The sequence below is a fragment of the Brassica napus genome, chromosome C9 (assembly GCF_020379485.1).
Source record: "Brassica napus cultivar Da-Ae chromosome C9, Da-Ae, whole genome shotgun sequence".
NCBI classification, from domain to species: Eukaryota; Viridiplantae; Streptophyta; class Magnoliopsida; order Brassicales; family Brassicaceae; genus Brassica; species Brassica napus.
Window position 1 is genome coordinate 33,703,179 of NC_063452.1, and position 12,741 is coordinate 33,715,919.

General features: G+C 45.9%; 1 protein-coding gene across 1 annotated transcript; it reads left to right on the forward strand.

Moving 5' to 3' along the window:
- Positions 1-1,018: 1,018 nt before the first annotated feature.
- Positions 1,019-1,537, forward strand: LOC125592618 (collagen alpha-1(III) chain-like). Its single transcript, XM_048767936.1, has one exon. It carries the CDS (start codon positions 1,019-1,021, stop codon positions 1,535-1,537), a length of 519 nt encoding a protein of 172 aa, XP_048623893.1.
- Positions 1,538-12,741: the final 11,204 nt, after the last annotated feature.

Below are 12,741 nucleotides of genomic sequence, written 5' to 3' on the forward strand. Positions count from 1 at the left end.
AACAATCAAATATTTTGTTTATATTTATGTAAATTTTGTATACATTAATTATTAATTGTTGTTTATATTGTGAGAATATATTTATAAGAGGATTTCAAAAAATATATATATTTTACTGAATTTAGTCTGTTTTTAATGATAATTCGGGGGTCTCCGATAGGCCGAGGTCTAACCGACTAATCCCCTGGGGATTTACTCGTAATGAGAATTAAATACCTATGTCGCCTCAATTTAATCATATTTTACAATGATATAATTCAAAACCAAAAAAAATTATTAATTTATTCATGTTGGTAATTTATCGATATTAATTTGTATATTTTTTTACAATATTGTTAATAGTATAATGGTGGTAGTTCTTTTATGAGTGTTATTTCGATGTAGAGTTCAGTTCCTACTTTTGTTGAATTTATTGTTGATGTTATCATCTATCCTATTTACATTTATGTGACTGTTGAAGGGAATCGTTGACCGTCAAGCTTTGACACCCGGTCATCGTTCTTCGGCCATGGCAGCCGTGGGCATCACTGCTGGCAGCTGAAATTTTCTTAATCATCTCTTGGTAAAGCAGAGGGTATTCAAAGGTGAAGCTTGTTAAGAAAGACATATTAATGTGGTTAATATAAAAGCAGATGGGTCGGTGACTTTGTTTATTTTCGACCAAAGTGACACTTGTTGATACATAAGTGTAGTGACCTTTAATGTTAGTTCTGAATGCATTGAAAGGTGCATATTATAAGTAATCTCTTTTTATCATCAACATCCACACTTAAGGAATATGCGTTTGGATCAATAATACGGTCTACTGGTACATCATGATGATAGCGACCAACTATAGGTCAATAGAAAGCACAAAGACCCAAACTTTATGATAAGAAACCAGCAGAACTTGTTATTAGAACAAAGCATTAGGTATTCGGATACATATGACAAACTTCAAACCAAAAGCGAAAAGAAAGAAGACATCTAATAGAAGACTATCCTAAACCACCAGGGAGCAAAAGTCACTCGAAGGCCCATGCATTCTCCTTGTGAACCTCAACTTCTGCCCCCGGCGACCAGCGCGACGCGAGGACAGGTCTCCCCCGGCGACCAGCACGACGCGAAGACGGTGACCGGCTCGTGCCGGGTCATCCCCGGCGACCAGCGCGACGCAATGACAGGTCGCCCCCGGCGACCGGCTCGTGCCGGGTCACCCCCGGCGACCGGCTCGTGCCGGGTCACCCCCGGCGACCGGCTCGTGCCGGGTCAACCCCGGCGACCGGCTCGTGCCGGGTCACCCCCGGCGACCGGCTCGTGCCGGGTCACCCCCGGCGACCAGCGCGACGCAATGACAGGTCGCCCCCGGCGACCGGCTCATGCATTCCCAGGTCGCCCCGCGGCGACCAGCTTGGCGCGAGCCCGGCTCGCCGTATCACTTCCGGTCAATTCTCTTCCGACTCTCCTAGCATCGAATCCAATCGGATTTACGGATAAGTTCGACGATAAAGGATCATCCGGGGAACCGGTTCTAACCGGTTACGAGCAACGGGAATGACCAGACCGAATGATAGTTGTCTTAGCTGTACGAGTGACCCAAACGGCCCAAAAAGTATCCGGATATGGACAGGCCTGCCAAGGATTTATTCTTAGTCCATGAGGAAAGATGAGCGATAAGTCCCCGAAGGCGATTGCAAAGATCCGAAGGAATGGGATACTTCCGTCAAAAGCGGCCGAGAATTAGGCCCAAAAGCGAGATGAACCGCATTTGGAAGCAAATATAAGGAGAGCCGAAGCAAAAGGCGCCAAGGGGAAGATAGATAGACCAAGAGAACCCCTGTTAGCTAGGACCTAGGACGTTTAGACTAGGCGAGTTCGACTCCAAGCGTTTAGGGCGTACTTCGATTCTGCAAATCTCTTTGTCGATTGTTTTTGGCTAATAAGATTTCGGGTGATATCTTGTAACTTTGTTCTTTGAAATCAATAAAACGCTTTCATATCTGTTTTCGTCGATATTTTTGTCTATCTCCTTTTCGTTTTGTGTGGTTTTCGCAGAGATCCGAGACCTTCGAAAAATTAGGGTTTTCCTGACTTTATTCATTAAATAAAAATCGACGGTGTGAATTTCGGTTCACACAGTTTGGCGCTAGAAGGAGGGGGGTCGGATTCTCTAACTCAAGAAATCATCAAACGATAAAGGTACGATATGCTGAACCCGTTTGCTGGCGACGTCATCTCTTTCAAGGATAGAGCAATGGCTGACCAAGCCAAACCTCGGAATGACCTCCTTGTCATTTAACTGACGATCCAAAGCATCGACATAGCAAGAGTATTGGTCGACACCGGATGCTCGGCTAATATTATTTTTAAAAGCACCCTCGAGAGAATGGCTATCGGCCAACATGCAATCATAGAAGGGCCTAGCCCCGTGGTCGGACTCTCAGGAGACGCAACCATGGCTCTCGGCTCTATTAACCCCTCGGTCGTCACAAAAATCGTGGAATTTTTTGTCGTTGATCGACCGGCATCGTATAATGCGATCGTAGGAACCCCATGGTTATACTCGATGCGAGCCATCCCGTCAACATTCCACTTATGTCTTATGTTTCCGACTCCCCATGGAATCGAAACTATAGAAGGGGATCTGAAGGTATCGCAAGTTTGTTTCGCCGTCGAATTAAAGCGAAAAAGCTCGATAGAAGAAACATCCCCGAACAAGAAGAAGAAACTCCCCGCCATCGAAAAAACCCTGGAACAGGATTCGACGGAGATTTTCTGGCAATTAAAAAAGGCCGAGGCCTTAGAGGAGAAGCGCGAGCCGACTTGTGATCCAGTTATCTTGGTCTGTCTCGATGAAACTTTCCCTGAACGATGCGTGGAGATTGGAGCAAATCTGAGCGAATCACTGAAGGTAGAACTCTTAGCCTGTCTAAAAAGAAATCTTCATACGTTCGCTTGGGCTGCGGAAGATATGCCCGGGATCGATATCAGTATAACGTGTCACGAACTTAATATCGATCCGACGTTTAAACCGGTTAAGCAAAAAAGACGGAAATTGAGTCCTGAACGCGCTTCGGCGGTTAATATCGAAGTTGAGAAGCTCCTCAAGGTAGGCTCAATAACTGAGGTCAGATATCCGGATTGGCTCGCCAACCCCGTGGTAGTCAAGAAGAAAATGGAAAATGGCGCGTTTGCGTCGATTTCACCGATCTCAATAAAGCCTGTCCGAAAGATTGCTATCTGCTGCCCCATATCGGTCGACTGGTGGAAGCAATAGTGGGGAACCAACTCTTATCGTTCATTGACGCCTTCTCAGGATACAATCAGATCATGATGAATCCTGACAACCGCGAAAAGACTGCATTCATCACAGATCGCGGCACATACTGCTACAAAGTAATGCCTTTTGGGCTCAAAAACGCAGGAGCCACCTATCAACGACTCGTGAATCGTATGTTCTCCGAACAACTCGGAAAGACCATGGAAGTTTACATCGATGACATGCTCATAAAATCCCTTCACGAGCAAGATCACATCGCTCATCTGGAGGAATGCTTTGCGAGGTTAAACCTCCACAACGTGAAACTAAACCCGGCAAAGTGTAGATTCGCGGTGGCGTCAGGAGAATTCCTTGGTTACCTCGTCACATGCTGAGGGATTGAGGCTAACCCAAAACAAATCAACGCTTTGATCGAGATGTCCTCTCCGAAAACTAAACGAGAAGTTCAAAGGCTCACGGGGAGAGTCGCGGCTCTCAATCGTTTCATCCTGCGGTCCATGGACAAGTGTCTGCCTTTTTACGATACCCTGAAAGGGAATAAGAAATTTGAGTGGTCCAAAGAATGTGAAAAAGCTTTCCAACTGCTAAAGCATTATCTGGCTACACCCCCGGTTCTTGCAAATCCAGTGGAAGGAGAGCCCCAATTCTTATACATCGCGGTCTCGGCGACCGCGGTGAGCGGTGTCCTAATCCGAGAAAAACGCGGAGAACAAAAGCCGATTTTCTATATAAGCAAAACGCTGTTAGACGCAGAAACACTCTACCCGTTAATGGAAAAATTGGCATTCGCCGTCGTTACATCCGCGAGCAAACTGAGACCGTATTTTCAATCGCACACCATCATCAACCAGACAACCTTCCCCCTGCAAACGATCTTGCACAGTCCGAGCCAATCGGGAAGACTTGCCAAATGGGCAGTCGAATTAAGCGAGTACGATGTCGAGTATCGACCAAGAACTTGCGCAAAGTGCCAAGTACTAGCGGACTTCCTAGTAGAATTGCCAATGGGAGACATGACGAACAAAGAGCTAAACTCCACTTGGCTCCTGCACGTCGATGAATCCTCGTCTAAACAAGGCGCATGGATCGGAGTCTGTCTCACCTCTCCTACCGGAGAGATTCTAGAACAATCATTCCGACTAGATTTCCACGCCTCTAACAACGAAGCAGAGTACGAGGCACTAGTCGAAGGTCTACGACTTGCCCATGGTCTAAAAATACGAAATCGCCACACATACTGCGACTCGCAACTGGTCGCGAGCCAGTATAGCGGAGAATATGAGGCGAGGGATGAAAGGATTTACGCGTATCTCAACCTCGTCCAAGTCTTAGCCCACGATTTTGACCATTTCGCCCTCACCCGCATCCCACGATCGGAGAATGCCCAAGCCGACGCGTTAGCAGCATTGGCATCCAGTTCAGATCCCGACCTTAAAAGGATAATCCCAGTAGAGTTTGTCGAGCATCCGAGCATCGGACCTCCAGTCATCGCTAATCTCATATGAGAACATGAAGAGGACGCCGAAGAACCAGAGATCTAAATCGAGGAAAATCCGGAACAGCCCGAGTACGGCTGCGACAAACCTTGGTTGGAAAAAATCCGAGCCTACATCGTCGACAGAACATTGCCGCAAGAGAAATGGGCATCCTGAAAAATCAAAACCCATGCAGCAAGATATGTCGCCGTCGACGGGAAAATTTACAAATGGAGGTTCTCTGGTCCACTCATGACTTGCGTAGAAGGATCCGCGGCCAAGGAAGTGATGGAAGAAATCCACTTCGGGTCTTGCGGGAACCACTCCGGTGGAAGATCGCTCGCTATAAAAATTAAGTGTCACGGATACTACTGCCCGACAATGATCACAGACTGAGATAGGTTTGCTCGGAAATGCAAAAAGTGCCAGAGACACGCGCCAACGATTCGTCAACCCGTGGAAGAACTGTCATCCATCTCTTCCCCATATCCGTTTATGCGCTGGTCTATGGATATCGTCGGTCCCCAACATAATTCTAAGCAGAAACGTTTTCTGTTGGTCCTTACGGATTTCTTTTCAAAATGGGTAGAAGCATAATCTTACGCGAGTATCAAAGATGCCCAAGTCGAAAGTTTCGTATGGAGAAAAATCCTTTGTCTGCATGGAGTCCCATACGAAATTGTAACAGACAACATATCCCTGTTCATTTCTACTCGATTCGAAGCATTTTTCGAGAAATGAAAAATACGATTGACAAAATCAACACCAAGATATCCGCAAGGGAACAGCCAAGCAGAGACCATCAACAAGATTATCCTCTATGGTCTAAAAAAGCTCCTAGACGCCAAGAAAGGTCGCTGGGCGGAGGAACTCGAGGGCGTCTTCTGGTCGCACCGCACTACTCTGAGGCGAGCGAGATGAGAAACACCCTTCGCCCTCGTATACGGAAATGAGTGCATGATCCCAGCAGAAGTTGAGTTCCCTGGAGTAAGAAGAAGACTCTTACCTGAACAAGAAGAGTCAAATAACGCAATGCTGCTGGATGATCTAGACCTCATCAACGAGCGGCGATATAAGCTCTAATATGGATCAAGAATTATCAGCATGCTGCCGCAAAGTACTACAACACGAACGTGCGCCATCGAAGATTCAAAGAAGGTGACTTGGTCCTGCGAAAAGTTTTCCAAAACACCGCTGAACGAAACGCGGGAAAATTGAGCAAACTGGGAAGGAGCATATAAAATCATTAAGGTGGTTCGACCAGGAGCATACCAAATCGCAAACATGCAAGACGTGAAGATTCTGAGAACCTGGAACGCAATGCATCTGAAAAAATACTAACACTAACCTATCGTAAACGTGATATCCTGAACTACGAGATGGCTTGATCCTCGAAGGAGGTACGTAGACAGCTCGTCGAAAGACGAGTTCAGCTATCCCCCCTCTCAAAAAAAGGGGGGGGGGGAGTGGGTACGTATACTCGTATACTCCCGCAAATTCGAAAATAACTATTCAAACTTCCGAATTTTTGAAATCTTTCAAGATAACGCAATATGGCCTCCGTCGTCGGCAAACTCTAATGACGCCAACCTCTTAACCACCGAATCCCAACAACCCAGACGTGATTCCGAGCCTGCAAAAGGTCCAAACGCGGCATTGGGAAGAGCTCAACTTCCGACACCGCGAGACGTTGCTAACAGTCGGATAAGAGTTTTTCCGCAAATCACTTGGACAGATTTCCTGTCCCAACATCTCCAAAAGAGATGACATCCAACATTATCACTGTTGCTGATCACAACAAGCAAACTTTAACGTCTCGAACAGACCGGGCTGTCCCCGCAAGGACATGCTCTTTTATCCGATAAAAATAACTTAGCGCGCTATACAAAAAATCCAAAATTTTGGTCAGCACCTACGAACGGCCTTTGGAAGTAGCTCGATTCTTACCAAAAAAAGTCATATAAGCCGATAACAATTGGCGGACTTTAAAGCGGTAAGAGTCAGGTTAAAATCGTAAGCAGGCGAAACGAAAGCCGATTTGTCACCGCAACGCCTCAAGCCGAAAGTAAACCTAGGTCATGCCCTAAACCCAGCCACGCTGGACTCATAAGCCTCAAAGGCATAAGTATCAGTATTCTGATACGAGATCTTAAAATTTGTCTCTCCGTTCGAACCCATAATGTCTGCAAATCGGGCGAATCTCTAAGCTCAAAATACGCAAATTCTCATCTTAGGCGACAATGGATAGAACGAAACCAGAGAGGAAGGAAAGAGACGACAACTCGCATCCCTTCAACCTCTAAACTTCGAAAAAACAAAACCCAACTCAGCTCATAAAAAGTGCTATTTTATTTGAGCAAAGTAGTTTTTAACAAAAGCCCAAAGATGGGCAGAGATTCAAAGCCACAAACGGCCAGTCCCAAAACACAAAACACGGCCACCAACGGTCGGACCACAAACAAAAGCATCTTTAAACAAAAAACAAATCCTGTAAACATGACTACTACCTCAAACATACCCCGAAGCCGGAACATCGTCTTCACCTACGCCTTCTCCTTCTCCCCCAGCGTCGTTCGCGTGCGGAGCCGTTTCATCTCCACTCGTCTCAACCAAAGGACACTGCTCTTTGAGCTCATCTAAATCAGAGAAGAGGTTGCATTCGGACTTCAAGCCAGCAAGGATCGCATTGAAATCCCCAACAATAGCGGCTAACTCCTCTCTGCGAGCAGAGAGTTTGACCTCTTCACCCGTCGGAGACGATCCTCCTTCGTCCGCAACCAGCTGAATCCCGCTCAAGCTCCCGTCGACGCTCGCCAAGGGCACGTTGCTCTTTCGAACGACCATCAAGGAATCGAGAGAACTGGCAATCTTCGTCAAAGATGTCTCAAATTTGGCACGCAAAGCGGTCGCCGCAGCAGTAACCTCGCAACCCTTCGATCCTTCCTCGCACTGAATACGACATTGGAGACGGCGCACCTCCGAAGATTTGGCCTTCTTCTCCTGCTTCACTTTAAGCAGAGAGCTCGCGGTCTTCCCAAGATCACGCTCAAGATCGCTGATCGGGATCTCTAACTGAGAGGTTTCAGAAGCGTGAGATTCTTCAACGATCTTCAACTTGGCCTCAGGCTGCGACGGCGCCTCTCGAGAATTCGCCAACTTCTTCGAAAGACGCCCAACTTTAGACCCGCAGTCGCCAATCAACCTGTCGATCAAAGATACGAACTGCATGGAAACAACCCTAAAGTAAGAAAATAATCGGAACGTCAATCGCAAAGAAAAAAAGAAGAATAAATCTTAGCACAGTGTTAGGAGACCGGTCCCTCCCCGAAGCGAGGTCTCCCCTTCTTCGCTTTTGATACATTTCTTTTTCTTGGTCGTCTCGGAGGTAGTACAGCTCCTCTTCATGCCTTTCGGTGGAGCAGCGGGAGTAGCGCTGGGAGCGCGCAGTGCCAACACGATCTCCCTCTTGACAGGGGGAGGGGGCATCGTTTCGACGGTCTGTTCTTTTTCGGCAACGGGACCCGGCGTGGTGGAGCAACTGGAGGGCTGAGCCAAAGCGTCAGGAACAAGCGGCACGCCCGCTTCCACAGAAGGAGTAGGATCACACGAAACCTGTGTCTCAACGATCGATGACGAGACATCCATCGGTGTGGGAGAAGATGGCTGAACGGATTTAACACAGCCGCAACCTTTTTCGGCATTACGGCGAGCCAGTTTATCCCTAAAAGAAAGGAAACCGGCAAGCAAGCCGGCGCCACATCAGGAGCAATAGGGTCCGATGAGCTCGGGCGGAGGCCAGTCTCTTCAGCTCTGGCAGCAGAACCCTTCTTGTCACTTTGGGAAGAAGACATCTTGAAAAGAAGATTCGAGGAGAGAGGGCAGAGAGAATTTTGAAAGATGGAGAAGTGTGGAGAGAATGAAGAATGAAGGCTCAATACTTATAGAAATATGCAAGGTGACTTTTCGCAATAAATAACCTTGGAAAAAGGTTTCTCGAGAGAAAAAGGAAAACGAATTCCTAACCGTAGATTCCGATTAACAAAAAGTAACATAACTCGCCCGCAAGGATCGTATCCGAAACTTGCAGGCTTGGGGGCTAACTGTTGGGGTCGAAAATGGTAATCTCGAAATCAACGTCCAAGATCTTCGTTTGAAACAACTAAAGTTCAGAAAAATGAATCTTTATAAAAAGAAAGCCGCCAAAGGCAACTCACGGCCGGAAACATCGCGAAAAGTTTTCCCGAGTAAACCCGGGTCGCCTCCGGTGACCAGCGCGACGTGAGGACAGGTCACCCCCGGCGACCAGTTCATTCCTTCCCGGGTCGCCACTGGCGACCAGTTCATTCCTTCCCGGGTCGCCACTGGCGACCAGCGCGATGCGAGGGCAGGTCGCCCCGGCGACCAGCGCGATGCGAGGGCAGGTCGCCCCGGCGACCAGCGCGACGCGAGGATGGGTAGCCCCCGGCGACCGGCTCGTGCCTTCCCGGGTCGCCCCCGGCGACCAGCGCGATGCAAGGACAGGTCGCCCCCGGCGACCGGCTCGCCGTATCACTTCCGGTCCATTCTCTTCCGACTCTCCTAGCATCGAATCCAATCGGATTTATGGATAAGTTCGACGATAAAGGATCATCCAAGGAACCGGTTCTAACTGGTTACGAGCAACGGGAACGACCAGACCGGATGATAGTCTTCTTAGCTGTACGAGTGACCCAAACGGCCCAAAAACTATCCGGATAAGGACAGGCCTGCCAAGGATGTATTCTTATCCCATGAGGAAAGATGAGCGATAAGTCCCCGAAGGTGATTGCAAAGATCCGAAGGAATGGGATACTCCCATCAAAAGGGGACGAGAATTAGGCCCAAAAGCGAGATGAACCGACTTTGGAAACATATATAAGGAGAGCCGAAGCAGGAGGCGCCGAGGGGAAGAGAGATAGACCTAGAGAACCCCTGTTAGCTAGGATCTAGTACGTTTAGACTAGGCGAGTTCGACTCCAAGTGTTTGGGGCGTACTTCGATTCGGCAAATCTCTTTGTCGATTGTTCTTGGCTAAAAAGATTTCGGGTAATATCTTGTAATTTTGTTCTTTGAAATCAATAAAACGCTTTCATATTCGTTTACGTCGATATTTTTGTCTATCTCCTTTTCGTTTTGTGGAGTTTTCGCAGAGATTCGAGACCTGTCCCATAGACCCCACCGATCCCGTGGACCTCATGTTCACAGCCCTGCAAGACACCGACCCTAACCCCTCACATGTGAGCCCTCACTGACTCCTCCGTGTAGCTTATTGATACGCTTGGCGTTACTCGAACCCAAGACCTCACCCTTTAACAACTCTCCCACGGGACAAGATGTCACCAATTGAATTGTAACACCCATATTTCCCATAATAAATAATAAAAATAATAATCCTGAAATCTTCATTTATTAATCCTCATAAATCGTCTCTAAACACCATAAATCCAATAAATAGCCATGAATCCAAATAACTTAATAGATCCCGAAAATGTCGATAATATCATAAAAACCGCAAGTCTGAAAAAGAAAGAAATAAAACTCCCAAAGCATCAATCCGATAGCAATCACTCATGTTCACCAGTCTCACCTGAAAGAAGAAGGAAAGGAGGGGTGAGTAACATGGGAGTTACTCCGTGAGGTAAGATATGCTAAACACGCAAACCACTGACTTGAGTAAATAGAACTCCCACTATGAAAGTTTAGCTCTAACATGAACAAGTAGGACGCCTAAAGCATAACACATACACAACAACAAACAATGCGATGATAGCATATAGCTAGTCTATACACCCCACATCTCCTCATATGGATATATATACATACGCTGCTTCGCTACTACAGTCTGTCTTTGTACCCCCGCCCTCCAAAGCTGCATCGAACGCATACGTCACTGCACCCATGCCCCACACAATCTGCGTCGCTAGCTCAGATGACTCTGAGCCCCGCACTCCATAGTGGCGTCGCTAGTCCAGATATCTCTGAACCCCCACCCTCGCACATAATCCCTACTCATAACTATGTATCCTCTAAACCCCTAGTTCCAGTTTACCATGAATGAATTAACTATCAATCAAAACTCAAACAGACTCAATTCAAACAGATGAATCATGATTCGAAATCTAAACTAACACAGGGAGAATTCTACACTGGTACGAAATTTACGAAATAGACTGTCACCTTAGCCAAGAGATGAATCATGAAACTCCCAAAAACTTGGTATGCAACAAGACTCGGTAGGTTAGGCTTTAGAATTGGTTTCTTGTCTGATTCTTCCCAACGAATGAAACCTTTAATTAAGTTTTAACTTATAAATGTTGCTTGTAACACGAGAAACAAAGGAGAAGATTCCATAACCTTCACGGCTTTGACTTGACGATGGATCTTGAACTCCGGTGACATGAAGTTAGGGATGCTATGTACAGGGTTAGGATTAAGCCCTTTTTTTGGTTATATAAACCCGACCTTTTTTAACCCAACCCTATTTTAACCTTACTTTTTGTTAAGAGTTAGGGCTAGACCAGGGTTAGTCCATTTAATTTTTTTTACAAGTCAATAATTTTTTGCCTATCAAATTTAACTTAAATTAAATGTTAAAAACTGTAAGTATGATCATGTTAAATGCAAAATGTGTCTTTTATTTATTTTTTCTGAAATTAAAAACCAAAGCTTACATTCATGTCAATGCAAACTCATTTTATTAAATAAAACTGTACTCAAACTCTCCAAGTCAGCCAATAATTGTTGCTCTTTAAGTCGCTTGACTCCCGAGTCTCTTCAAACACTCGTTGCTCTGTAACAAGCCAAAAACAGAATCAGTTTATCACAGCCAACAACAAGATGCTTGATTCATGAGCTAAAAGCTAAAACAGTCAAAGAAGAGACAGTCCGTGAATGCTATACGATTTGTGATGTATGGGTTTGAGGCAGAATCAATCAAAACTATTCAAAGTAAACTCAAACACAAGAGCTAAGACAAGACAATCAAAAATTGCAGAACACACCTAAGTGAACATAAACAAGTACAAGCACCGAGAGAACATAAACAAGCTGAAACAAAACTGACAAAGACAAAGGCACAAAGAACCAAACATAATATACATTTCAGAAAAAGAAAACGTAAAGTTTCAGAGATCGACAACGTTGATAAACTATAAAACCACTTAGACCCATGATAAACTATAAAACCACTTAGACCCATGAACCCTAGATTGATTTTCTCACCGATGTCGAGGAGATATGGAGAACTAGAGAAGAAACTAAAAAATGCGTCGTTCTGATTTGTTTTCACAAAAGAAAAATAAAGGGCTTTAGGTTTAGACCATATGTTAAATTAGTCGGCCATATTTTAACCCACATAAAATGTAACGGGCTTTGGGTTAAAAAAATGGATGCAGGTTGGGCTAACCCTACAGACCAAAACCCATATTAACATCCCTACATGAAGTGCATGTCCAGTGGCTCGCCATTGATGATGGTGAAGAACGGCAACGGAAATATGATGACGCGGTGGCTCCATCTCTTCTCCACGTCTACACCTGTCGTTTCCATTACATACCGTAGACAGATCACCACGATGACTTCTAAAGGCATGACTGCTCCTCCGGTAATGTGTCTATGATCTTCTGTGGCTTGGTACAGCTTGGACGGTGGCGACGTGGATCTCCGGTGACTCATAGATCATGGCCGTGCAATATGTGGCTGGTCGTGATGGAACGCGACCAGCCACAGGCTACACTTTCTCATCTCGTCTTAGTCACGTTCCCAATAACATGAATCACAACAACGATGGCTTCTCCGGTGATGGAAGACACTTCAATTTGATGAGCAGAGGTGGCTGGTGATGGAGAAGAAGATGGTTTAGAGAACGTTGAATCTCCACTGACGGCACATAGCTTTAGGTTTCTAGAAGATGTACATCTATACTATTAAAGCAGGATCCTATTGTCTTTTTTACCTTAGTCTGCTCTTTCTTTACTAACATTGCATGTT